A 27,975-nucleotide genomic window follows, 5' to 3' on the forward strand; every position below is an offset into this window, starting at 1 on the left:
GCATACAGTAGGAATTGTACAAGCAATGGTAAAGTAGGTAGTAAGTAGTAATGATTGTAGAAGTAACAACAGATTTAGAAGACGAGAACATGTAAGGTAGTTGTAACAGACACTATTATACTTCCTTTTCTACAAACAAAATTTGGTTACCCTTCTAAGAAATACACTGCATATGCAAGATGGTGTTTTTATTTTCCCCTCTATTGATGAAAGGTCAAAACTAAAACTGACATGCTGGTGATCTCCCTAAATGCAAAGGCACCCACTCTCTCACACACACACACACACACACACACACACACACACATAAATTATTGCCCAACAGTGGGGCAATACGACTTCCTGTACTATTAATACAAGTCGTTTCAATCGGCCTGCCGTTGAACTGAGCCAGGCTGTATTTTGACCACCCACACACCCCCGGAGAGCGGACGTGACTAGCAGTGTCCGGAACTGCTTAGAAAATGGAGTGCATGCAGTGTGGAGAATCACACTGCAAGAGACCTAAATGTTTCCAAGACAAACAAAAACATCTGACGCGTATCAAAATAGAAATTGTATATATATATATTTTTTTTTTATATCATTTGAATTGCCTTATCTATATGTCCAGTCTGTGTCAGATGACAACACACAAAAGGATGATGTCAGACCTTAGTTAATTATTGTCCAGTCAGTGGCAGATTTATTACTACCATCAGGCTGTGATGTGTGTGTGTGTGTGTATATATTCTTATTTCACCTGGAAACTGAATACAATGCACCGAGAACTTGATACTTTTGCACATCTTCTCACTTTAAATAAATTGATGTCACTAAAGTATTTGAAGTGTGCTGCCACAAGAGGGAGAGGCAATATTTGCATTTGTATTTTCATATTATGTCATATCCATAGTTGCATTAATATTACTTATGCACGCAAGAGGTATACAATAGTGATGTAATCTAAATTCCAGTATTTTATTCATGTTGCATGTATATTTACTTTTACCCAAAGCGCTTTACATCAATTTACCACTCACCCATTCACTGTTACCATGAGCATAAATCAATCAATCTGTATTACAATAATCACTTCTCATGAATAAATATAGATTATGTTATATATCAATTAAACATTTGTAAATAATATAAATACCATATGGATTTGTGATGATTATCTTGTAATGAATAGTAATATATTGGGTATAGGAAGTGAAACATTTGACTCATTATAAAACGTAGCATATTGTGTATATGTTGTCTTAATGAAATGCATTGTTGCATTTCATGTATGTAACCAACTTAATTGTTTTATTACTATAAGACACCAAGGACTAAAAGTTATTGTTATTTAAATATATGAATGGGGTTGGGAGTAAATAAGTGTGTCTGCTTCCCACTGCTATGGGGCAAAGGAAGTATATTGTATGAAATGTTAAAATTCTGGACAGGATTCAGCCCATGTGCCTTTGTCTCTGCATTTGTTCTTGTACACTGTATACTTATGTCTATATGGCTCTAAAAAAAAAAATCAATTCACACTCTCATTCTTACACCAGTGTACGCAGAAGCTGGATTGAAATATTGCATAACCGGGGGGTCAGAAGGGCTCATATAATCGTCTTCATGAGCACAGCATTGGTGCACTTTGATAAGGTCATGAGGGTGTATCCGCTTGGGCATGTGACTCGCTAAAGAAGAAAACGAAAGTAGTCAAGCCTATCATTTCAGCCGCCTCAGTCTCCCAACATACAGAATGAACACAAATAAATCAGGGCCAAGAATAAAAAATACATGTTTGTGCAAATCTTATAGTGCCAGTGTTTTTTTGATCGGTATGGTGTGGTGTACACGCACTCTTCAATCAAAGCCAATGAAAGTTTCGCCCACGTTTACTTCTCAACCTGAATTACTTCATATTTTTTCCACCAAGTCAAACCAGTTCATCCAGAGCATTTTATGCGCCTCACCAGCTGCTCTGCCAAGTACTGTGCCACACTAAAAAGTATTCAGCTCTCCAAGCAAGATACAGAAAGAGACAGAATCTTCTCCCCCACATTTTTTAATTCGACCACAGAAAACAAACAATGCATTTGAGCCATTTGTTGAAGGCCCAACCCATAAGGAAGTATACATAATATAAAACATGACGTATAACAACACATTAACGTGCCTATATTCTTACATTGAATAGTATCAGGATAATAGAAGAGAGCTCATCACACATCAGGAAAATTCAAACTCGGTTTTGAGTGGTTATACACTCGATCTATTGAACCACGAAACTGGCACACACAGCATCTTCACTCGGTTTGTAAAAACATATCTTGGTCTGCACTGAAACATGGTCATCTGATCAATAAACCTACAAGCCGCTGATATGGAATAAAAAACAACAAATTACTAAACAAAATAGGAATAAAATAGAAAATAAAATAGAAATAAAAACAAAAGCAAAAAAACCCCACAACTGATAAATACAAAACACTAAATGACCCCCTGTTATGGAAGTACGTTTTTCTCCTTAATATTACTTCATTTTATAGTATATATATATACATATATATATATATATATATATACACACACACACACACACACACACACACATACAGGTGCTCGTCATATAATTAGAACATCATAAATAAAAAAAATAAAAATGAAAAAATGTGAAGCTAATGTATGATACACTCAATACATGCAAAGTGAGATATGTAGCCTTTATTTGTTATCATTTGGATTATTATGGCCCAGCCTGTAAAAACCCCAAATAAAAAATCTAATCATAAAATTAGAATATTTTGAGAATGGACTACAAACCATACTCATCAAAATTATAACAAACAAATGCTTGACATATGTCACTCTGCATGTAATGAGTCTATAGCATATATTAGTTTCACATTTTAAGTCGAATAACAGAAGTAAATGCACTTTTACATGATATTCTAATCATATGACGAGCACCTGTATATATTTCCTCCTAAGTTATTCATCATCCTAAGTTTATTTTGTTATTTATATTTATTTTATTATTGCTATTACTATTTATTCACTGATGTTCATGAACTGTCATGATTATTGTTGTCATTGCCACTATTACTATTAACCTTTTTTTTTTTCCTTTCTCCGTTTCCCCTTGGCACGCTTCGGCTGCGGGGTTTGGGCCCCTCCTGGCATTCCTCGGCTGCCCTAGGCCTACCACCAGGGAAAAGAAGAAGGAGGATCAAAAAGAACAGGGAGGCAAGAAAGGAGAAGGGAAAAAAGCAAGTTTAAGGGAGGTGTCATGGTGTGAATGACACCACATGATAATTTCATTTCATTTAGTTCTGTTGGCGAGTTTTGCTTAATTCATCCAATCCAGTCGTGTTGTGTGTCCTCCTCGGTTATGTAAATATGCAGCTTATATCTCAAATATCCATCACTTAATGTCTGCGTAATGTCGTTTTTGTTTAGTCTATTTGAGCAGCATAAAAGATGCTTACAGGTATAGTGTCCATATCATTTACAGAATTATTCACACCATAATAAGCATAAGTGCAGTGCTGCTCAAAGGGAGTAGGAAGAACTCACGGCAAAATCATGATCTACTGTAAATTATGGGTCCATGAGATCTAAGCAAATAAAATCAACAAACGGCTCCTCTTAGCAATCCCGATGGTAAAGTAACTTAGTTCATAACATTCTTGTGCACTTGCATGAGACTGAAGGTGCACATACATCAAGTAATCAGTCTAAACTCATTACATACTTCTCATAATCAACAACAACAACAAAACTAGAAAGAGAACAAAAAGATGTCACATCAGATCAGGAACAGATGATTATTTTAGTTCAGCACACTCTTCCAGTAGTACAGTTGAACAAACTTTTACATTTCCCTTTAATGTGTTCCAGAGGTCAACTCCACTTTGTGTAATAAACACACTTTTTAGTGTTGTGCGGGAATATGTTGTAACCCCCATCATGATCTGAAAACAATATTTGAATGTTTGGAAACCGTTTCCGGCTTTGAAAACAACGAGTTTTTAAATGCACCAATTCCGTGAATTTAAGGATCTGCGACTGTACAAATAATGGGTTGGTGTGTTCCCTGTATCCAGCTTTGTGGAGAATTCTTAAGGCCTTCTTTTGTCATTTAAGCCACACCGTGTAGAATTTTACCCAATAAATAAAATTGAAATACAGGCATTTATTTTATGACACACATTTTCATAATTGAAAAATACCTCATAAATGTACAAACAAACATTCATGAGAATCAGCTCTCCTAAGCTATGACTGTAAACTTTACACATCTCGAAAGGAAATCAACGAAAGGCAGTGGAATTTCAGATTTAAACAGGTTAGTTTCTCATCCAATTCCATTCTTTGATTACCCACTCCAGTAATAGCATTTTCAGTGTTGAGCTGGTCATTAGGAGCATGTTTTGTTTTTCCGGCAACAGTTTAGTCCAAAATGTTATGCAGTGTACCTTTAAATAAAATCTCTGTGTTGGTTTTATATGTGCTGCCCCAGACTTCCACGCAGTATGTCAGCATGTCTATCACTTAAATTAAAATAAAATATATATATTTTTTTTTTTCACTGAGCTTTTTTTACTGACCAGCAAAATGCTACTTACTCAAACACTACAGTGTACTATTTCACACACAAAAGAGAATAAAACATTATTTCCCACAAAAACGAAGCATCCTTCATATGCGAGCTCTCTTAAAACCTAACTCAAACTTTGCCGTGACTGTGACATGACCATCGACATTCGGTTTAAACATGTGCTACTTTTTATACAACAGTACGTCAATGTATTTTTGTAACTATCCTATGAATCACTCCCAAAATAATACAAGACCACAAGTATTTCCATATCAGTCTGAAGACAGGGTGTATATTATGTGGAAATGAATGGGTCAATTATACCGGTGTTAACTGGTAACCTCAAGGATAAGCTACCCGCGTCGCACCCCACCCGTCTGGGTAGTGTTCCGACAGGAGCTTCAAAGCACGAGCCTTTATCAGCATTACCGTGCACTGCTTTGTACATGTGTGCGTGTGTGCTACCTGTGTCACCGTCTGTTTTGGGGCCTTTGAAGTGAGCAGCGGGCAGTTCAAATGGCAGGGTAAACACGCCACGACTGTCTGGGTTTGTCTCAAGGTCTTCTGAGGTCGCGTAAAAGCTGATCAAGACAGAACATGCTAATTTAGAACAAGCATATTTAAGTTAGGGCAGAACTTAACACAGGGATGCCAGGGTAAGAAAGGGAAAAAGAGATTCTGAACTGATGGTCTTTGTAGTTTTGACTGAATACCCGTGAGCATGCTTCTTTTATATGAATGATTTGAAATGACATTCAAATGTAAGAAATAAGGCATACAACACACCTTAACTCGAGCATGACTAGCCCATTTTGCAATTCAAAACATTAGCATTGAGTTTGCAAAGTGAACTAGCCCTTGCACTATAGGTCTCTGCCTTCTCCTGTTATACACAATGGATGAAAAACCCTCTTTCTTGGCGTTTTCTTTCACTAATCAATGTCTTATTCTTGGGTCAGACAAATGAAGCCCGAATCACAGCTGTTGACAGTACATGCCCACAAAAAATATAGGGGGATTTCCTGAGCGATAAGAGACGGCTTTAAGTAATATGGAACATTTGATTCATTCTGAGAATACAATATGAGCTTTGCGATTTTTCACTTCGGCCACGTCACTCAATAAGAGTGGCTAGCATGACTATGAATTTTCAGACCAAAAAAATGCACTCAATGAAGTCACGTCTACGCTCTTCAAAGCAAAGCGCTGGTAAGATGTTTGGTGGACGGCTTTGGATGTCCCCTTTTTTTGAACAGAGCAGAAAATGTGACGTGTACGATTGCACACACTAAAAATAAAACATAAAAGACTAGATCATCTGTAATCATTCACCGCACACACACATCGAACTCTGGAGCACAGGGGACTTCCAAACCAACACACCTCCACCCACAAGGGACAATCACATTCCACACATACAGTATTTGCCTCTATTATCAGCTCTACAATGATCAAGAATCAGAAGGAACACAGAATAAATTAAGAATTGTTTACAACTAATGCTGCTGATGGAACGACTATTTGACAAACACAAACACACGCACTTCTTATATAATTCAATCTTTACTAAAACGAAGACAACATGGGACCATTTTATAACTACACACAAAAGAAAAACTAAATTGCAGGTATGTGTATGCTAGAGCAAACTAAATGACAGTGACAAGTGTGTTAAAATAACACTATTTGGCAAGGTATTAGACCGAGTGTCATTAGCGCCTTCCAATTATCCAGCGATAACAAATGTTCTTCTGGGACATTAAATACAGAAGCCATTGTTTTGCGGTTTCTGTGCACCCTAGTGTTGCAACACAGTTGTGTTGTCGGCTGTCAGAAACACAAGCTTTCTCAGCAAAAACAGACAATACCTAACTTTATTTTACACTACCTTTATACATTGTACCTGCCACATTCAGTACGATGTAATGTGCTTAGTAACAATGTGTTATAACCTATGTCCTATGTGTTACACACACACAATGGAGTAATATGCATTTGTAGTTTGTTGGAACATCGTGTAATAAGACATAAAACTCTAACCTTAATCCCTAACCCTAAGGGTCTTATTACATCAAGTACCTCTAAAGTACTCATACTCATTATTCCACTGTGTATGTACTAGGTACAAGTTATCACACATTGTTACAAAGCAGATTACATTGTACTACATTTTGTCGGGTACAATGATCATGGCAGTGTAAAATACATTTTGTGGTTTGCAGTTGATAGTAAAATATAGCTTTATTGATTCAAATATTTATACAACATTTATCAGTAACTGATATGAAAATAGTTCTGTGACACACTTTTGGATCTTAATCCACCATTTGAGAACCAATGGCCTTGTCAGTGCATGATGCCGACATTTTCTACTCTGAAGCTGCTCTCGTCCACTTTTACAAAAGTTGCTAAGAGTGACTAAACAAGATTGGGCTGGCATCACTAGTTTCTCATCCGTTGGCTCCAAAGTGACCATTTAGGAATCTGCCTCAGCTTCTCAGTAGGCATAAACCACAGCCTGAGAGAATAACAGCAGAGCCTGTCTGAATCCCACGAGCCTCTGCTGAGCAGGCTTTTGCCAGCATGCACTAAAAAAGTGAGATAACTGACATAGCCTATCCACTGTTTCAGCTGTCAACCAGACTAGCCTATACTGTCAACATGGGCCGGTACAACGCATGCGCACTAACACATCCCTAAGCGAGTGACGTCACTCATTCAAACCAGACAAGCCTCGACACACACCGTCCGCTGGACAGAGGCGATGCTCCGGCTGTGCACCAGGACGCACGGCGCTCTAACTGGAGGGGACAGCACACCTAAAGGCACGGGAACAACACTTTGAAACATTATAGAGCTTTGAACAACAGGGGACCGCTGCGCTCAATGGCATTTTTCTGAACTCTTTTCCCTCGAAAGGACGTCTTTAATTTGTGCGCGCTCGGTGACTGATAAAAGCTTCACGTTAAATTCCATCATGACTCTGGAAGATGATCTAACGACAGCAGCGGCCACTGGGAACACAGCGGCCGTGGAGCACCTTCTGAGGAGCGGGGCAAAAGTTAACGGAGTGAATCAATTCGGACGGACCGCGCTACAGGTCAGTGCCGTGGCCAAACGTTTGCGCACACAAACTTATTTTCATTTCAGCTCTAATAAAGCACAAGGATTGTCTTTAGGCTTGATCACCCCATCAGCTGTAGCAATATATTCGGCCGATTACCTGTTTTCTTGTTTTAATGACAGGGCACAATAGATTTTTGACAGGCCCGTGGTTCAAATCTGTTATTTCTCGGGCCTGCTCTATTGTTTGGTTCCGCTTTCCCCCCTAAGCTGCAGGCGTGTAATATACCAATATACCTATACCAATTAAAGTTATTGAAGTTATAACCAAGCTCATAATCTAGCCCTTATCATCTCTTGATTTTTTTTTTTTTTTTCAAGGAATGATAAAGGCAGCAAAATTATGAGCAAAAACAAACTTGAGATGGATTTCATTAATGCAGTTTAGTGATAGGCTATATTTTGACATTATAGTGGCAATTGGCTATTATGAAGATGAAAAGAACGACACTGGCTCAGAGCATCTCCAAGAGATGCCCAAAAATGCGCAGGGGCGTTGAAGGCCAGCGCCACGAGAGACTGTTCCAATAACTGTTTCAGTAAACTTACCCGCAACATTTGCTGTAAATTAGACCAAATTATGATCACAAAATATTCAAGGCATAGCCTAACAACAGTGCTTCTATGGCCCTGAATGTTTAGAAACTTGAATGCTTATGTGACGTCGGTGCAGGCGTTCAACCTAAATATTATTTAAATTACTGTTGATAAAGTTATCCGTACCGTGCAGTCATATGTGCTCCTTCTTTAGTCTGAGCTATTGTTTCGTGGATGGAAAAGGCCAATAATAATATAACATAATTTTTAGGCAGTAGCAGCTGGCCTATTTAAAATGTAGTAGCCTTGATAGTAGATTTGAGAGAGTTTAAGTTTCAAGCACACATTCTTTTGGCCGTATTTGGCTTAAAGAGACTATACTGTGTCGTGTTCACATACTTATACATGGCCTACTTCTGCATGCTCGTTGGGTGCAGGTGATGATGATGGGCAGCCTCCCCGTTGCGCAGTTACTGCTGAAGTATGGAGCGGACCCTAACGTCAGGGACCGTAGCACTGGTGCCACACCGCTTCATGACGCAGCCAGGACGGGCTTCACGGACACGGTGCGTTTACTGGTCCAATTCCATGCCGACCCAAATGCGAGAGACAACACAAACTGTCGACCCATCGACGTCGCCAGAGGAAACATCGAAGTGATCAATTTCCTTGACACTGTATGAACATTCTGTTTGTGGAGCACTGCCCAAAACTCCGACAAAGGCCTCAAGGCCCCAGAGTTCTTGACGCATTGCAATTATTTATTAATGTTGTTTAGCCTAATTACAACACGGGCACTGGTTTGTCATAATGACACAAATGCTGCTGGGCCTCGCGATAAGGCCACTTAAAGAGCACTTTATTACAGACTGCTTGTAAAGTTTATCCCGTCACGTGATGATGTGATCTCGCTGCTGTTCTTGTCGTTAGACCAAAGCAATCATGTTTAGCATTTTGTTTAAAAAAATATGTATATAGGCTAATATAAATAAATCCCACCTAAAATCTTCAACAGATAATAAAATGACTATTTGTTAGTCTAATATGGGAAAAGAAAGCAATGGCCTATATTCAGTGTGTAAATTAGTTCAACTCATCTGACATTATTACAATTTCTATTCAAACAACTGGTTGATGATTTCATCAGTAAAAATCACCCAGCATGCAAAAGAATGTAGAGGTGTGTTTTATTCATTTTTCTTAAAAAAACAAACAAAAGAAACAAAAATAGGGAATGAAACACTGAAATGACAGAAAGTGGCAAAGTTGAAATGTTTGTGTTGGTTTATGTGGATTGAGCATGACCTAAAATTGAAATAGTTGTTGTCAATAAGATCATTAAATAGATCTACCAAGGCAAACATCCGAAATCCGTTTTCAGACAGAGAATAGTCCTTCATCGGCTCTTTCAGTACAGTCTCTTAATGTTTTGGCAACATAACTGCAGACTGGGCCATAGACTGTAAAGTACAAATAAAACTGAGTTTAGTGTTACTACAAGTTACATGTTGTTCTTGACTAACATTTTTTATCCTTCATGGAGTTTAAAAAAAACAACAACAATAACAACTTACTTTTAAGGATGCAAGAGTCTGACCCCAGTCCATTTGACTGATCTGTGGTATGGCTGTTAATAGGATGCTGCTGGCTTTGTTTGCATTTTCCTTCATTGTCTTCAGCACATTGTCAACACAGACCTATGAGCAAGATGACAAACAATTGTCATGTTAAAATAAAGTACATTTAACTTCCTTCAAAGCGTCACACTAACTATTTATTATTTATCACAGGACCAGCTACAAATACTGTATGCACACTATCATTTTGCATTTATTTTACATCCTATTGATAATAGTTTACTATTCTTTCTGCTCTACATGAGTTTTCCTCATCTCATCTCACCAAAACAAAACTTTTCTTTGTTTCCATGTCATGCCAGACAACTACAAGCAGAGTATTGGAGGGGTCTGTCAGGGTGAAGATAGTGTATGTGATGACTCAATATGACTCAATCACTTCCGACATGGCTTCCACCGGAGACGGCCAGAGCAGCTCCCGAGAGTGGGCTGGTTTTGGCTGGAGGGAGGGGGGACAGGAGGTAGTGTGTGAGTGGAGAGAGTGGGCGGAAGGATGTGGCGAGTGCACAGCGGCAGGAGGGAGAATGGTCAGCTGCAGGAACTCGGAAGAGAAGTTGTGGGTAGGGAGCCTTCCATACTGTACTTTATGCCTATCAGTACTGATGTCAGCCATTACACCGCCGGTACACACAGTAAATACAGCTGTAGCCGAATAGGACATAATAACCCTGTTTGAACACACTTTGATGCAAAGCTGTGCCATCCAGAAATGTGAAGCTTTACATAGTCAGAAATCATTATTCACATGACCATGTACATATTATTGTGCATTACTGTTTAACCTTTCTGCAATGATGTTACAGCCAATGTTTACAAAAGTGGCTCAACCCATAATCAAAATACTGGAACACTGAGGGGGTCATTTATCAAGACAGGTGCTAGATAGTGAGTGCAAGCTGGAAAACAAACAGCATACGCGGGCATGTTGCACCTAATTGACCATTTGAAATGTCGTGCATTACTGTAGTGGGACACCAAATCAGATATGTAAAAGAGAGGTTGCAGCGGAAGTAAATAAGGCGCAAATGCCTTTACTGCTGTTCCACTTGCATGTGCTACTGGTTTTGCACATGGGCAAACACTTGGTAAATAACCACATGAGTAAATAAAAGTACATTAAAAATCATGAAATGATTTGAAAGGATCTCAAGGCCATGTTATATTTTCCTTTGAAATAAAACAAACAGTATATGAGAGTTTAAACTAGGATATGGAAAGCAAAATTATTTATATACAAACTGCAGTGTCAGTGTCCTATAACTTACAGAATAGAGTCGGTAAAGGTGTATTTTACAAGGTCATAAACAAGACAGATCCGCTTCTTCTTTAACGAAGCCTACCCACGACCGTTAGTATCTTCAGCCACTCACCGCTTCCTCGTGCTCCTTCCAACAGTCATAGTCGGTTGCCATGGCGATGCTTGCATAGCACAGGCCAGCCTCTTTGGCGAGCACCACCTCTGGCACTGTAGTCATGTTGATGACATCAGCGCCCCACTGTCGGAACATCAGGCTTTCTGCTCGAGAGGAAAACCGCGGCCCCTCGATTGAAATCATGGTCCCCCGAACATGACACTTGACCCCAAGGCTGCGCGCCACTTCCACCAAAACCTGCACAATGCCATGTATGAAAATGTTTTCAACAGAATAAACGGTTCCTCAAAATATTACCTCTCTGGTTTTGTTGCAGAAGGGCTCGGCCATGGGAATGTGACACACTCCAGGAGGGCTGCTCTGCTGTCCATCATAAAGAGTCTGAGCTCTTTTAGTAGTCCTACATTCACAGGTCACAGAAATCATAGGAATGATCATATTTCTCAGGGATACACATGTTCTTAACACAACAGACAATGCACTAAAGTGAAGTTATTTTACAGCAGGTCGTTGTATCAGAGGACCACTTGACAAAAAATGAAAAAACAAACAAAAAACCCCCCCGAAATGTTCTCTTTTGATGATGAAATGTAATAAATGTGGAGCTACTTATTGTCTTAACAACAGAATTATTGTACCACACTATGAAATAATGACAGTTTGAGGGTGGTGGAGAAAAACAGTAAGCCAGTTAATCCCTCCAGCTCTTTGTAAGCGCCCGGGACACACTGGCACGAGTTTTCTAACGGCTAGTCCCCGAACAATACACTCTGTTCATTGCACTCCTAATGCTTATTTTGTAAACAATGTACATGCAATTTCCACCACAACGGTGTACAACTACTGATGGCACTTTGGGCTTACTATTAGGCGGTGTCCTTACTTGATATTCTGGTACAAACACAATGATTCAAATATCCGAACAATGTGGGTGTTAACAGCAATGTGCTGATGCCAAGGCCCAACCAGTTCGCACTTTGCTTTAACATTGGCACGGCTGCCATCTACTCTCAGCAGAAAACCAAAGTGTAGTGGGTCCTAAAAGGTTTGTTGAAAGATAAAGTAATAAAATAATAATAATAAAACTATAAAATAAAAAAAAATAGACATATAAAAACAGAGTTATTTTTGTTGTTGTTCTTGTTCGTCTCTGGGTTTTACTGTGTGATACTGTGTTTCCTAATAAGGTCATTAGGTTCATTAGAATAAAAGTAAATGCAAACATAACACTATTTGCAAACACAAACCTGTTGTCACATGTTGCTGGACAAGTCTGAACAAGTCCACACAAGCAACTTCCTCCCTTTTATAAAAACAGATCTTGTGCTTGATTCTGACTGGCTAATATTTGCTGGCTTCATCTGCGTGAGCAAACAAAGCCACAGGCAACACGACGCAGCCCAGTCAGTGCATGAAGGCATTTAGGCAGCAGCTCACAAAAAAAAGAGGATCCATTTAGAGCCACCATTGCACATATTAAGTTATAGTGTGGAATTTGTGCCATCAGCTAAGGGCTCAGTGCTCCCACGGGGTAGGGCTTCTAGCATGCTACAAATTAGGTATATGTATCGCCTTAGGGTCATGCCCTGGTGAGAAAGTTTGCTCCTCCTTCATTGGTATTGGACGAGGTAGGTTGGGTTCGGTTTCTGCCTTCACGCCACTCGTAAAACGTTGTGATCATTATAAGACAAGAAAAGCGGACATACTACGTGAAAAATGAGTGCAACAGGAAGGAGGAGTTGTACAGAACAGAAATATCTGTGCCTGAAGCCGCTCTAGTTGTCATCGGGGTGGTGTGAACTGCTGCCTGAGGTGGAATATCACCGACACTACACTACAACAACGCCCCAAGCCTCTGTGTCACTGCAGGTTTTCAATGCTCCACACTCACCCTACAGGAAAACCTAACTTTAGCAAAACAGTAGTGAAAATCAACCCTCACCACATTCTAAACGCAGCAATTTTCATGATGTTAGTGAGATGCGTGAGAAAGGCCGAACAAGTCAAACTGAAAAATAATTACTCTCGGTCAGGCTGCACAAATTAAAATGTTTATTTCGATGCATGTTGTAAGTATTAAGTTCACAATGCAAACTTAAATCTAGAAGCGAGGATATTTGAGAGAAAAAAATATGAGACGGTAAACCACAACAAGAATCTGATCCATTTTAGAACGTGTTTGTAAAAGGAAACTCTAAACAACAATTATAGGTAACAATCTCAATGTCTACTGATAAGCTTCAGTGACCAGTAGGATTCTAAATCTATGATAATAATTGCTAGAAATGCCTACAGTGTCACTTTTTGATCACTGATATCACTGAAAGGCAAACCACCCTGCAACCCCTGTATCTTTATCTGCATTTGTTTAGCCCTGGTTTTCATGTTATATTGTTCCTGTGCTACCGTTTTGCACACCAAGTGAAGCCCAGCTACAGGTAATTTTGCCTACATCATTCAGCCCCCCCTGTTAAAAATGTCACCCTTGCAGCTCGCTGACCTGTCGATGAACTGGTCAATGATCACGATGTCTCCAGGCTGTATCTCCTCTCGCAGTGAACCACAGGCTGTGGTCACCAGCAGATGTGTGCAGCCTTCTTCTTTCAGGGCCCAGATGTTGGCTTGATAGTTTACATTGGTGGGCATTATGGTGTGTTGTCTTCCATGTCTAGATACAAATGACACAAAATTGAGCATGCTAATAATGATTATTATTTTATTTTTTATCAGCTCACCATAAAAAGACGCACACATTAGTAAATTATTTTACCAGTTTTAGCTATATATAATTCTATATAAACAAATGAATGAAACACAAGACAAACGTGTTCTATGTACGACTATTGTATCAAAACATGTTGCTGGTTTGCTAATGCTGCATTTATCCACTAGATGGTGCAAAACATACCTTGCTAGGAGAACACACTCAACATTCTTGATCTTTCCCAGTATTAGAGCATCTGATGGCTGTGGGAACACTTACAATTACTTACAGTGATGTTGTATGTAAGCAGTCATAGTGACTGCTTTACATACCAGACATTTCCTGAAAACAAACCTTTCCATATGGAGTGTCAACATATCTTTCACTTCGTCCTTCCAATATATCTGGATCATCCAGACCAGAACCTCCAATTATTCCAATCTGCACCATAAAATGTTACAAGATTTAAAGGGTAATAATGAAAGCAAATAGGCCTGTAACATGTCGGTTAATGGCAGCCAAATAGTGGTTTACGTGTATTCAAAGGACCCTGAAAAGTTAGCAACAGTGCTACAATGTTACATTATAACAATATCAGAATGGTGTCCGTGTTGACACTGAGAACTGGACAATTTGTATCCTGCATATCCTTCAGAGATCTGCGCTAAAAATGCAGACAGTATGACAGGGTAACTTTTTGTAGGATAACAAATATATCGTTGGATAAATCATGGTCATTGACCCCACCGCCATAGCCTACTAAATTCCACCTTTATGGCGGGAAATATGCTCCAACAGAAGCATGTTATGATGCTGGTCTGATCTAATTTGATCTAATGATCCATGATTATCAAGGACCTTGTGAATGTATGGGCTAAGGGTATATTTGTACCACTGAGCAACACAACCTAATAGAGCCAACTTTAAAGTGAACATTAGAAAAACAAGAGGTGGTTCATCACTGAAGTAAAGACACAATGGCTCAGATCCTACAGTGATAGTGGATAATATAATCGCCCCTCACTGGTCCTAACATTGTATCACTGTCTCAACATTCATGGAAATATGACAGCAGTCCAATGTAGCGCATGCACCACGTGCTACAAATCCGGCGACATCTATTCAGCAGCAGCAAATAGCCCAACTCACTTACATACGCTAATACTCAACTGTACTTTGTATATACTACGTTTTAGGCAATAGTTCTGTCCTGTCAGGTCTACTTCTTCTGTGAGACCTTTTGTAGCACAACCAGCAAAACCGAGAAGACATTGTGGGCCAGTACCTTAATTGTTTGAGATGATGCCATGATCTAAATTATTCGCTTTTCTTGAGAAATGTGTTACTTTTCCATGTTCCGGAAGAAATTTTGACCCCTAGTTTAATAACATCCGTTATTCAAAACCTGAGGCGACCACATGTCATTTTCTTCCTGTGCCTCTTCAAAATAAAAGCGCGTGATGGTATTGGTTAAATGTTGTTTTTTATAGGTTATCTGCTCTGCTTGAAATGACATTTATTGCTTTAAAAATGAAATAAATAAAAATAAAATACAATTCTAGGTTTCCCCTTGTTGCTCACCTAAATTGCAAAAACAATCAAGAAAAAAGTGCAGTTGTATAATTTATTACAAATATGAAGTTAAATATAAACACACTTTTTCAATTATCCTCTTAACAGTGGCTGATATTCGACAGCAAACTTATCTCCAGAAATAATATAAGACAATATTTAGGATACTGTACCGTATTTTACTTCCATTTAAAAATATATATATACATAAAGGCTATAATTCAAATAAGTAACAATGATTTAGGCAAAAATGATGATGAAAACTCAACTTCTGAAAACATTGTTTTATTTATAGTGGCCCTTTCCCGTGAGTGATCACAATTAAAACATTAATCAATGCAATTAAAAAAAATAAACATTTGAAACTTATGTTATCCAGGCATTATACATTATTTTGATTACCATCTGAACTTAAAAAACTTTTGGCAGGCTTTCACATTTGATGATCAGTCTATCAGTGCTTTTTATGGTACAGCTGTGCATCAAGAGTCCTGAAGAGAGGGCTCTGCTGGATGAGGAGAGGTTTTATTGGGGGAGTTGGGCATGTTGGGACAATTGGCTTTATCCAGACAATTATCACTGTCGCTGTCAATGGTGATGACATTAAGTGAAGGCTTCTCTCTGCGTTCATTACTTCTATGCCTCTTGCTCTTCTTCTTGTGCTTCTTTTTCTTTTTGCGATGGCGTTTACTTCTTTCGGGTGAATTTTCTGAATGGTTAAGCTCTTCAAGACATTTTCGACGATGCTTTTCTTTGCTCTTTTTTCTGTGTTTTGAAGAATCATGCTTGGCATCGTCACAGGGCTCCTCCAAGTGTCTGGTTTTGTATTTCCTCTTTCCACCCGGTTTTTCATGGTGAGACTTTCTTTTAGCTAGAGAGGGGGATCGGCTGCTGGAGTAAGTCCTAGATCGAGTGCGTCCTCTATTGCGGTGCCTCGATTCTCGACTTTGGCTTCTGGACCAAGTGTGCGAGTGGTAACCTGAAAGCTGGTAGCCACTGTCATATCTACTGCGATGACCATCTCTGTCTTGATAGTAATAACTTCCTGAATGAGTGTGACTGCTGTGGCTGTCCCTCCTTTTGTAGGGAGAATAATGGGCATCTCTGTTGGAGTAGGAATGACCCCTGTCCCTGCTGTAGTTCTCTGGAGTTCTACGTTCTCTACTTTGAGATCGTCTTCTTCTTCTCTGTTCTTTGTTCTTAGATCGATGTGAATCTTTGCCTGTGTCTCGCTTGCTTTTTTCGGGTGTATGTGTCCTCTTTTTAGTCGATGATGAAGTCTTACGTCTTTCTTTAGGATCAAGCTGAGGACCGGATTCCCTTTTGTCGGACATCCCAGCTTCAACTGGACCGCTGCTTTGTGACGCTGAAGGACTGACACTGTTAAAACGAATGTGTTGAGGCAAATGAGGCCTATCTTTATTATCTTCAGTGGCTGAGTCATCTGAGGAATCAGAAGAAAGTTGTACAAGTTCTGGAGTCCGCTCAGTAGTGGGTTTAACAAAGCCCACAATAACACAATCCTCACTATCAGAGGAAAAGAAGTCATTGTGCGGAGTCTGACGTTTTTGACGAGGGCTTACGGTTTCCACAGGAGCCTGAAAATCCTGAGGGTCTTCTTCCAAACTGCTGTCTGAGTCTGAATGAGGCAGTGATAGCTGTTCGACGCAATTGGTTTCCGTTTGAGTAGAGTACGATGGCCCAGGCGTCTCATCGTCCCACATAGTGTGACTGAGGTTTGATTCGGAGTCACCTGGAGGGTCCAGCTCCACTGATTGAGTGTCATCCTCTGATATTGCAATAACAGAGGAGTTGGAGCTGTTTTCGTCAGTGGACGAAGATCCTGGACAGTCATACACTGCCTGCTGGTCATAGGCTTCCATATTGAAAGGTGACCTGGCAAAGCTAATGAACTCGTGCAGAAATTGTTCAGTACAACCCTGAAGAAAAGGCCTGAGTTCCTCCAGCATCGCACCATCTTCCACATCATAGCGAGTGATGCGTGACATGACAATGTGTTGTACTATGTTGACCAAAGAACCATGAGCCCCATATATCACTGCCAGTTCTCTTTTTAGCCAAGGCACAAGTCTGTGTAAGCAGGCAGGGTTACTTCTGTAGAATTCAGCCGACGTATCTCTGGAACGGCCCCCATCCCGCACACTTCTGACTCGCACACCTTGACGATACAGCTCCTTTCTGAAGTTGATAATTTCCTGTTCTCTCAGATTATTAATAGCTCTCCCTTCACTCGCTGCTATCCTCTGAGCTGCCAGTTTGGTCATGATGCGTCGGATGTAGCGGTCTCGTCTTTGTGGCAGGGGATTTGCTGATGCCTCAAACATGACTCCATTTTCAGGGGGGGCTGTCGTCCTCTGCAACTGTCGACGCACCCCAGTGACAGTGGTGCGGTATCTAAAGCGTACCCCTCCAAATGTTCCAAAAGAGCCATTGTTCGTTGGCTTCAGGTCATACTTCTTGAAATCCTGTTCCGATTTTATAGTGTGATAAATTGAATTGAAAGGCTGTTTGCATAGTGGGCACTCTGCTTTGTTCTTGGACCATTCGTGAATGCAACGAAAACAGAACTTGTGGAGGCATAGGTCCAAGTATGATATGTTGTTAAAAAGGTCCAAACAGATGGGACACTTTGAGTCAGGCGAAACTTCTGCTGACGTCACTCCGGACGATTTTCTTTTTCCGCGGTTCTGGTTGTGTTGCAGGGCAATCTTGATGGCAGACATGATCTGGGAAAACAAATGACAAGGATATGGTGTTTAATGAACAATCTTCCAAAGGGTCATTCCGCCAAATCGGTGCCTTTTCAGCTTTAAAATCGCCCCAAAAAGTTGTTTTAAAATATGTTTTCTTTATATTTTTTAAATTGGGATATGTTTAGGTGTACAAAAATGCATGGGATCCATCTCAGTCTCTCTTTTAAATTTTTTGAATGGATTTTTCCTATCTCTCTTCCCCAGAAAGGCTTGAAAAAAAGGAATAAACAAGTCCAAAATGTAAACTTGTACAATTATTTTCAGGTTCTACAGCAACACGTTGCAAACTGGGACTAAATTGTATCCAACTCACTCAACTATCACGACTATGTAGGCCGGTAAAAGCAGATAAACAAGACAATGATCACATTACGTTTTTAAATTAATCTGAGTTCAAAACACGCTGGCGACTGTTACCGGAGCTTAGCATTTTATTATTACTAGCCGACAAGCTCTTCCGTTTTAATCCCCTCAAATGTCACATTAACCTGTCTAGTTTGAACCTTTTACCCGTGATCCCCTTTTGCCAATGCCGGTATGATAGTCCAGCATTTACACTTTATACTAAACCAAACGGGACTTGGTAAAGTAAGCTACCATTAGCCGCTGCTGCTACACTGGCAAATTTCAGTTTAGCTACAGATAACACGTTTGTTTCATAAAACTTTAAGTAACTCTGACTTTACCCAAATCCAGTGTAGTCCAGTGTCGTGGTTTGATGGCTTTGACCGAATCTCAACCTGACGTTGTCTCGCATAATACGAATCAAAAGAACTCTTTTATTTAATGCCAAGAGTTCACCTTTCATAACACTTCCACCAAACGCTTCTTCTTCTTCTCCTGTACATCTGCTAACACACGTTTCAAGGTGATCACTGCCCCCTATCGGCTGCGTCATTGAGTAGCATCATAACACCTTTTTTTTTTCTTTTTTGGGAGAAATCTTTATGTCTAAAAAAAAAAAACTCTTTTTAAAAATGGTAAATGTGCACCCTAATCTGTCGACTGCTCAAGTTATATAGGACATTAAATGTATTGTATTGTAGAATAAGCAAATTGGCGTGAACGTGCAATGATTTACCCCCAGCTTTACCCTGAAAGAACACACACAAAAAATGCAACATTTTTCATAAATGTTACAATATTTAATTAATATTCACAATTATAAACATATCAATGAAAGATAATGACATTGAACTTCAGTGATGACCATGGGTCTCAGGGAGGGTTGGAACAACTTCACCAGTCTCCATGATCGTGTCACCCTAAGAAAAAAGGAAGAGCCTGTTATAATGCTGATAATAAAAAACAAACGTATGAAGAACATTGCGCAGGATTAATGTACTTACAGGGAAGAGTTTAGGCTTCACCTCAACAATACCGTATGGTCTTTGCTGCAATGGACAAAACAAGCATGATTATTTTGACATAATAAATGATAGAGAAAGATGCTATTATCACTACACTACTACTTAGAGCAGTGATTACTTATGTGGCTTTCGACCCACCTTCAAAATATCAAAACATGCCACAATCCAAATAAAAATGTTGATTTAAACTTTCATAAAAACAATTTGTTGTTTGACCTCGTCTTGTTTAATGTCATAATACAGTACAATAGGCCATTTTTTTCATAGTTTTGTTGATTTGTCCATTACGTTCGGAAACATTTTATCAATTGTCTTTTTTTCTTTAAAAAAACCAAACAAACCAAAGGGCAAGAGTGAAAGAGGTGAAGAATGGGAATGTACAATCAGCAAATTGTAAGAGCTGGAACTCGAACCCACGATGCTGAGGGAAGAACAGTGACTCCAACAAGGATAGAATCATGGCACTCAAAATGCAATCACTGTACCCAGAGAGGCCAGACTGATATGGTTTGGACCCAAATGAGGATTCTTTGATTGCAATATAAGATTATAGGCCGGCATAGCAGAAAGGATGCAGAACATATAGGGTTAGATAGACTGAAGAAGGAGAGAAAGATGTAAAATAAAGATAATGTTCTCTTTTATGTTTGATGGTACAATTTTGTTTTGTCCCTTGCTTTACTCTTCTGGAGATGAGGTAAACAGAAGTCTGATTATTAACTAAATAAAGAAGTCACTTAGAAAATAAGTCAGTCTGAAGTTTGACAAGGCTTATTTCTGGACAAATTATTTGTATTACTTACGGCAACGTGATATTTGACATAATAGTGGACACCCCACGCCGGTATCAGAATCCGTGTTAAAGCGAAAACTCCTCCTCTGTACGCCTTGTAGGTCTGCAAAATAATACAAGGGAGGATTATCAAATTAAAGTTGACACACATGAACAAAAGGTTATGATTTTCATGATTTGAATATGTTGATGTGAAGCAGGAAGGTCCAAGGTCTCCAGCCCCTTTGCAAGTAGCTCCCATATTTCTACTTTGATGCATTTACTTATGCAATTTCTCCATCTGTGAGATCAATAAAGTACCATCTCATCTCATCTCATCTCATCTCATCTCATCTCATCTCATCTCATCTCATCTCATCTCATCTCATCTCATCTCATCTCATCTCATCTCATCTCATCTCATCTCATCTCATCTCATCTCATCTCATCTCATCTCATCTCATCTCTTTGTTCTGAACATGTTCAACACAATCTGCAAACATTTGGGTAAAGTTTAAAGCATGAAGAGGAAACTCAAGTCATGTACTTTGATCATCGGACTACTAAAAAACCTGCATGAATAGGCATTGGTTGAGATGCTGTAGCTTAGCATGCAGCAGACATGCTCTGTATGATGCCAACGAGATCACTATATTACACATCTGTATTGCTTCAAGTGGTTTAGCAGCTTTGTGATTTGATCATTTAGACAGAGCAAACCACGAAATTGAACACGACACTCACGTAAATCCTCCACAAGTTCTTGGGCTCCAAAAAGCCAGACCAGAACTTCGCAATGGCGCCCGGGGGTTTCGCTTCCAGCACGGGCTCTCTCGCGCTCAGCTCCTGGTCCTTCAGCCACAGCCTCCGGAGCTTCACGAGCTGATCAAAGCGGAGCTTCTCGTCCGGCGTATACCCAGCCATTTCTTTATTTTTTTTTAATCCAACCTCCAAGACGCACAATGACACCGTGGAGGACGCTTCCCCCTCGCAAGTGCACCGACAACAACCAACGCTTCAGCTGCAAAGAAGGCACCGAGAACAAACGCTGCGCCGACTCTGCGAGAGCGCCCCCTGCTGGACTACATGATCGCAAGTTTGTGCATATGATTGAAGGAAAAGTATGTTTGTTTTTTCTTCAATACCAGCGGAATTGCTTTGCATGACATGTCTACTGACCTGCTGTGGCTGTAAAATGAGAGACGCGCATGTTTTATTGTTTGCTATTATCGCGTGCTTTTATTGTGAAATAGTGACCGCCAGTATTATGTGTGCAGCTCTGTCCGCTTCCGTCAGTGGTCAGTCGGTCATATGCTTTCTATAAAAGATAAAGTTAATTTGGTTGCCCGACAATTAACTTTGAGAACACAATAGAAATATCATGTGCATATTTTTTGACATGAATCGACCATTCCTCGAGAATCTGAGTAAGTGTCCGTCTTTCCTTTCAATCGGATATTGTTTCAGTGTTATTGGTGGTAAAGGCGAGCTGTTCAGTGAAGTGGTCAGTAATATCTATATGTAATAACTGTGAATGAGGCATGTGGCAATGCGTTTGTAATAACTGCAGAGCCAGGAAGGTCGAAAAAGGGGAGACTGGTGAGATAATAGGTTATACTTGTAATAATGCGATTATAACAAAATCTGCAGACATTACAAATGACATAGGTAATCATTTTACATATGTGTCTATGAAATAGAGAGGCATTATGAAGAAAGCTCATCTAGGAGTAGGTGTACTTACTGCAAATACTCCTAAGCTCACTATTTACCCTGTGTACCTCAGCAGAGATGCAATAGAGGCTGTGGATGGAGTCAGAGCCATTTGATTCACCAAGAAGAGAAGGATGGTCAAGTATTTTTCTAGTTACACAGATATCCGGAGCACGTGGGACCAAGTGGTCTCTGCTTTTTGGCAGCGATACCCTAATCCTTTCAGGTAGGCGATCAAAATACAATTTGACATTATAGTCCAGTTAGTGAGAATATAATGATGATAATAATGACAACAATATTAAATTACGTAGTTATTGTAGATTGTATTACAACGCTGAAAGACAAAGTGCAAAGTAGTAATTTGCTGTTTTCATTTGTGCTTTATTTTACGTGTGTGTTCAGCACCCATGTCTTGACGGAGGATGTTGTGTATCGGGAGGTGACTGAGGACCAGCGACTCCTCTCCAGACGTATCCTGATGAAGACCAACCGTCTGCCTCGCTGGGCCGAGCACTTCTTTCCCTCTGGCATGTCTCGCTGTGTCTACATTGTGGAGGACTCTATTGTCGACCCAGTCAACAGGAGCCTGACTACTTACACATGGAACTTGAACCACACCACTCTCATGGTGAGTGCAGCTTGTGCAAAAACATCTAAATAAAACATGGATTGCCTAAGTTGTGGCATGGTGCACTTTTAAGCTCGCATGAAATGCGATGTGCAAGTTATTCCAGCCTGTGTGATCTTCAAAGAGGCCTTTGAACGCAGTTCACATGTAATAATCTCTCTGAGAACAAGACATATCCCAGTCTTAAATCCAGAGTTAACACCCAGACCAAACAGAATAAAGCAGCTTTTATTTTGAATCCATTGGATTTAAATGTACCATTTGTAGAAGAAAATTATTTAGGTTCATTTCCTTCACAGTACTGAAACAGAATATAGAATAAACTGGCTCCTGCACATATTTTTATGCTTATACTATGTGCTTTTGGTGCCGTTCCGTAAACCTGAATAATTAAAGCTTCTGCATTTTCAGTCCGTGGAAGAACGCTGCATTTTCCGAGACTCAGAGGAGCTGCCTGCCACTACTCTGCTCAAAAGAGAAGCCTGGATTTCTTCAAGCATCTATGGCTTCTCCAGACCTATCCAGGTACATTTCTCAATGTGCTTGTAATGTGATATGATGATACTAACGAAACACGGCAGCCACATTCTAGAATTTGATATTGTCAATGCATTTATTTCGATAACAAGTGTGTCAATAATCACTAACCAACTGTTGCTTTGAATATTGTTTTCTGTTGCAGGAATTTGGATTGGCTCGCTTTAAAAGCAACCAGACTAAAGCTATGAAAGGGCTGGAATACGCACTGTCTAATTTACAAGGTATGTACCGTACATGCACTAACACAAACACAAAGGCTTTTTTTCCTGGACCATTTGATTAAGAAATAATACAATTTTGTAGGCATACAATTTTATTGTTAGCATGAGATACTAATCTTAACCGTGTCAGACATTCTCTGATTAAAGATGAGAAATGTGAGCACATGACGACATTTACAATATTGAAAGTGTTTAGTCATAAACAAATGTTTCCTAGTTTTAAAGAACAATAAAGACATGAGATAGATTTGAACACTCAGAGAGATTGGTCTGGCTGTGTTCTCTTGCTCACAGGGCCAGTGCTGTGTTTTACACGTGTTGTGTTACTGTTGTCTGAAGGGACACTTTCTCATTGTTGATTGTGTCGCTCTGCCCTGTGTGTGGATGGGACGCAGAGATTAGCATCAGCCTGAGAGTTGGGGTAAGTGTGCCAGAAACAGGGCATGTATCTGCCATCCCAGGACCTGCTGTGGATGTCACATGATGCCCTGTAAAAGTCTATTCAGAACCTCTAGTGACGAGCCTGTCTATTTCTGAGAGGCACAGAAATACTAAGGCAAAGTATCTCAAGTCAGTTAGTTCAGTAGTAGTATAGTATTGAAAGAAGAAGAATTTACACTTGCTGTCCAAACAGGGTATTAGTTCCATACGGTAGTAGTAGCAATACTAGTAGTGCTAGTACTTGTCATACAAACTACAGTAGTAGTGGCTATTGCCATAAGTATTTGCCAATATAACAGTATGCCTCTATAGAGAAAGAGAAAATAGTAGATTTTTTTTAAAATTAGAAATGTAAAAGAAAAACAAGATCAGCACCTAGATCTGTCCAGACTTCATTCCTCCATGATAACCTGTTCTCTTGAATAAAGTTCTTAGGGATGTATTATCTGTGGATGTAATCTTTAGGAGCTGCAGCATAGCAGCAGTTATCAGCTTGTTTGCGTGTGTTGCTAAATGTGTAGGCGCCCCAACAGCAGCAGCGAAAACCTCGATAAGCATTTGAGAGGCGCGATTCAGCCGTCTGCCTTGTCTTTGTCTGGTGTACTGCCTCTGTGAATTGTGACTCCAGCTGTTTTCAGTACATTTGGAGATAGCGGGTTCAGTCTGAGGGCACGCACAGTAGACTCACGGTGCACTTCATATTTCCCCTGTGAAGGAAAGATCATTATCATATCAGTTTGAGCTCAGTCGCATTCATGTGCCTGTGTATTGTCTAACTTATCCCTGATATTTTCTTTCTGGACGAATCCGTATAGATGATTATTTCTATTTGTATTTTATAGAATACATTGCATTACAGTTCATTTTCAGATTAAGTTGTGTAAGCCTACATTTATAGAAGATTACGTTTGTGAAATACAGCCGACGTTTTCAACTCAGTGATAGACACGCTGATTATGTAGTATTGTTTTCAATATTTGTATTCTGTGTTGAACATTCACATGCTTTAACTATTTTGGATTAGGTTTGTATCTTTCACCAGAATATTCAAGCCCACCGTGCATGACCAGCATGACAATATATATTTATTTTACGATCGCATTTCATTTTTGGCTTCTGTCTCCAACAAATAAAGATTGCAGTTGCCATGCTTTACAAGATACTGTTGCAGCGTCTACAGAATAAAAACAGTTTTGGAGGCTTTTACTGAGAGTAGAAATCTGTGTTTGTCAGACTTTCTACAGTAGGTTCAGATCCTATTGTGATACTGTTCAGATAGAACTGAATATTGTGGAAAAGTTGCTTAAACATAAACATACATTGCCTGACCAAAGTGTGGCAGTGTAGATTCAGAGAAAAGTTGCATGTATAGGATTGTTTCAGTTAATTTGACTCTACACCTATTTATTAGTACACTATACACAAACAATCAGAATTCTACAAAACTATCAGCTGTAATATATCCTCCTGAAGTAGAAAGTTTCAATGAATGAAAAAAGAGAATGTAAAATGTATCCTATTCTATACTATTTTTTTATCATCTTGAAAATGATTGAATTATTTGTTTGACTGTAATATCAATGACTAAAGTAACTTTCATTCCACAATATTCTTCATACTAGACATGTGCATGCACTGCAATCATCAAACACTGGACATTTTGCTTGTTCTGCTGCAGTCCGTGTAAAATGTTGTTTGTTGTTGCAGGAGAGGCGTCCCAGCGGCTGCTCCGGGGCTCGGTGAAGGATGCATCAGAGAAGGCGAAAGAGGCAGCCAAGACTCTGGCTACTGCAGCGAGCACCCAGCAGAAGCCTCCGCAATATGTCTGACCTTCTGACCACAGCCTCTGCCCAGGTTAACGCAGGAGCAAAGGCCAGTCCCCGGGGGGGCCCATGCATATCTGCTGGACTGTTGGGAGAGCGTCTGAGGGAATGTTGCGGTTTTTCCTGGTCTTTATGCTTGAATCTCAGGACGTGCGCTTTTGTATGAAATCTTTTGCCTTTTCTGACTTTGATAAACCGAAATGCACAACGCGAAGCAAGCATGCAATCCTACGATCTTTAGGCGAGGAAAGTTAATTTATTTGAGTAGTTCTACAATGTGTGTATCAATTGTTTGTTTGAAATAGTTTCGAGCATGACCTCATTTCGATTGCGACCATTTTCAAGATTCCGTTGTGTTGTTTTCATTTTGTTTATGGCAAAACGGTCGCTCTTCATGCTTTATGAGTAGCTGAACATGAAATTGAAGGTGAAATTTAAAACAGGATTTATTTTTTAAATATATATATATATATATATATATATATATTAGATTATCTATCAGGATTCGTCAAAAAAGACTTAAAGCAGTACTAAGTAACTTGTTTACCTTAATAAATCCTTTCCGTAGTCCCTCTGGGGGTAATACAAGTGTTAATGGGATGATTGAGAGATCTTTCATCTCCCCCTGGTGTCTCTGGCCAGAAATCTGCAATTGCAACTTAGCTGCCTACGGGTCAGAGCCACCAATACACACTAATGGAATCACGAAGAAGCTAACAGGCTAACTGCGGGCTAGCACCACTTAAACAGTATTTACAGCCAAGTTTGAGTGAAAAAAAAATCATCTCCATTGTGTAATTGGATGTACAATATGGCCTCTAGGGGCACGAGTTACTTAGTGTTGCTTTAATGTGTGTGTTAGGGCATAGCGAACATTTTATTGCTTTTTGACTGATTCCCAATAGTTGACACGAGGCTGGCGCATTTCTAGGCAACAGTGGTGTGCACTTTGAGACAGTGCACAGAAAAACCATCCGCTCTCATAACCACTCACTCAAGGACATTCAATTCAGTTATTCACTTGTCTTTGTCTGGAGGGAGGAAACCACAATCTCCTTCCTGATATACTGAAATGCTAACCACTCTGCCAGACACTGAAAGGCCGCTGAAAAGCAGCATCATGTCGTAAAAAATGATTTTAATACAGTAAAATATGAACAGCCCCCTTTTTTGCTGTTAGTTTCAAACATAAACAAATTGAATTGGGGGATATTTTATTATACAATGTGCCCCATAGAGCCTGTTTTAAAAGCCTGTGTCAAAACAATGTGATATGTCAACATTTGCTGCTGCCTACTGCACATGTTTATTTATTAATTGTTTATATAATTTTTGTTCAGTCATATGTTCATTCTATGCTGTGATTGAATGGATGCATTTTCACCTACTGCAGATTCTGTTGCAGAATGTTTTGCAAATGTTTGTCTGACTAATCAATTGTACCAAAGTGACTCAACTTTTCAAGCCTGTGATGAGCCGCAGACTGTTAATACTGTGCACACTTTGTTCATATAACTTATTTTAATAACTGCATTCCGTCGTGGATAGAACTTATTTTCTGCAAGACTTGAATTTCAGAGTTCAAATGTTTAAGTGATTATTAAGTGCTTCAATGTTTTGTAATCAAACGTTATGGTAGGAGGAAGTCAGAGAGACGTGACTTTCATGTTGACTTTTCAAAGCTGTAAACCTTTCTTTTGTTAAAATAAATTTAATCAAGGATTGTCTATTGTGCATCTAATTTGCTACATACGACCGCATTTGAAACTTGACATTTATATTCCAGTCATGCAGCTGCACAAACAGGAAGTCACATCACACCTGAATTTTCTAAATAAGAAGAATGGAAGCACAAACTCTTACCCACGTGCTGTACCATATTTAAAAGTTATTTTGTGTCTTTACTAAATACACCTCCACACACTATGCCCAGCCATATTGGGATAATTGTGCGAATCTAACAACAACAACAACACCACACATGTTTGTTTTTTTTATGTATAAAACATTTTAATTACTTTACAATGAGAGAATACACCATACCTTCAAGTGTTTGCTATAGTGTAGCCAGCACCTGGTACTCGTGTATGCACATTCACACAAAATAACACAAAAATGAACTTATATAACATCTTCTGAATGCATATAAGACTTCCACTAAAATA

General features: G+C 39.5%; 5 protein-coding genes across 5 annotated transcripts; 2 read left to right on the plus strand and 3 right to left on the minus strand.

Moving 5' to 3' along the window:
- The first annotated feature begins 7,278 nt into the window (after positions 1–7,278).
- Positions 7,279–9,157, plus strand: cdkn2a/b (cyclin-dependent kinase inhibitor 2A/B (p15, inhibits CDK4)). The gene is made up of 2 exons (XM_079553550.1): positions 7,279–7,679; positions 8,677–9,157. The coding sequence occupies exons 1-2, from the start codon at positions 7,557–7,559 to the stop codon at positions 8,920–8,922; spliced, it is 369 nt and encodes a 122-aa protein (XP_079409676.1). The 5' UTR covers positions 7,279–7,556; the 3' UTR covers positions 8,923–9,157.
- A 152-nt stretch (positions 9,158–9,309) lies between these two features.
- Positions 9,310–15,363, minus strand: mtap (methylthioadenosine phosphorylase). The gene is made up of 8 exons (XM_079553956.1): positions 15,239–15,363; positions 14,308–14,394; positions 14,158–14,216; positions 13,750–13,917; positions 11,547–11,649; positions 11,247–11,486; positions 9,814–9,936; positions 9,310–9,699 (listed from the first exon to the last, which is right to left on the minus strand). Exons 1-8 carry the CDS (start codon positions 15,260–15,262, stop codon positions 9,661–9,663), a joined length of 843 nt encoding a protein of 280 aa, XP_079410082.1. The 5' UTR covers positions 15,263–15,363; the 3' UTR covers positions 9,310–9,660.
- Positions 15,364–15,775: 412 nt separating this feature from the next.
- On the minus strand, positions 15,776–19,125 carry toporsa (topoisomerase I binding, arginine/serine-rich a). The gene is made up of 2 exons (XM_079553955.1): positions 18,986–19,125; positions 15,776–18,272 (listed from the first exon to the last, which is right to left on the minus strand). The coding sequence occupies exon 2, from the start codon at positions 18,267–18,269 to the stop codon at positions 16,008–16,010; it is 2,262 nt and encodes a 753-aa protein (XP_079410081.1). The 5' UTR covers positions 18,270–18,272; positions 18,986–19,125; the 3' UTR covers positions 15,776–16,007.
- A 297-nt stretch (positions 19,126–19,422) lies between these two features.
- On the minus strand, positions 19,423–21,466 carry ndufb6 (NADH:ubiquinone oxidoreductase subunit B). The gene is made up of 4 exons (XM_079553954.1): positions 21,186–21,466; positions 20,473–20,565; positions 19,649–19,693; positions 19,423–19,564 (listed from the first exon to the last, which is right to left on the minus strand). The coding sequence occupies exons 1-4, from the start codon at positions 21,363–21,365 to the stop codon at positions 19,499–19,501; spliced, it is 384 nt and encodes a 127-aa protein (XP_079410080.1). The 5' UTR covers positions 21,366–21,466; the 3' UTR covers positions 19,423–19,498.
- Positions 21,467–22,139: 673 nt separating this feature from the next.
- prelid1b (PRELI domain containing 1b) lies at positions 22,140–26,220 on the plus strand. The gene is made up of 5 exons (XM_079553990.1): positions 22,140–22,380; positions 22,560–22,785; positions 23,197–23,310; positions 23,468–23,546; positions 25,695–26,220. The coding sequence occupies exons 1-5, from the start codon at positions 22,289–22,291 to the stop codon at positions 25,814–25,816; spliced, it is 633 nt and encodes a 210-aa protein (XP_079410116.1). The 5' UTR covers positions 22,140–22,288; the 3' UTR covers positions 25,817–26,220.
- Positions 26,221–27,975: the final 1,755 nt, after the last annotated feature.

This window comes from Gobius niger (genome assembly GCF_951799975.1).
Source record: "Gobius niger genome assembly, chromosome: 3".
Taxonomy (NCBI): domain Eukaryota; kingdom Metazoa; phylum Chordata; class Actinopteri; order Gobiiformes; family Gobiidae; genus Gobius; species Gobius niger.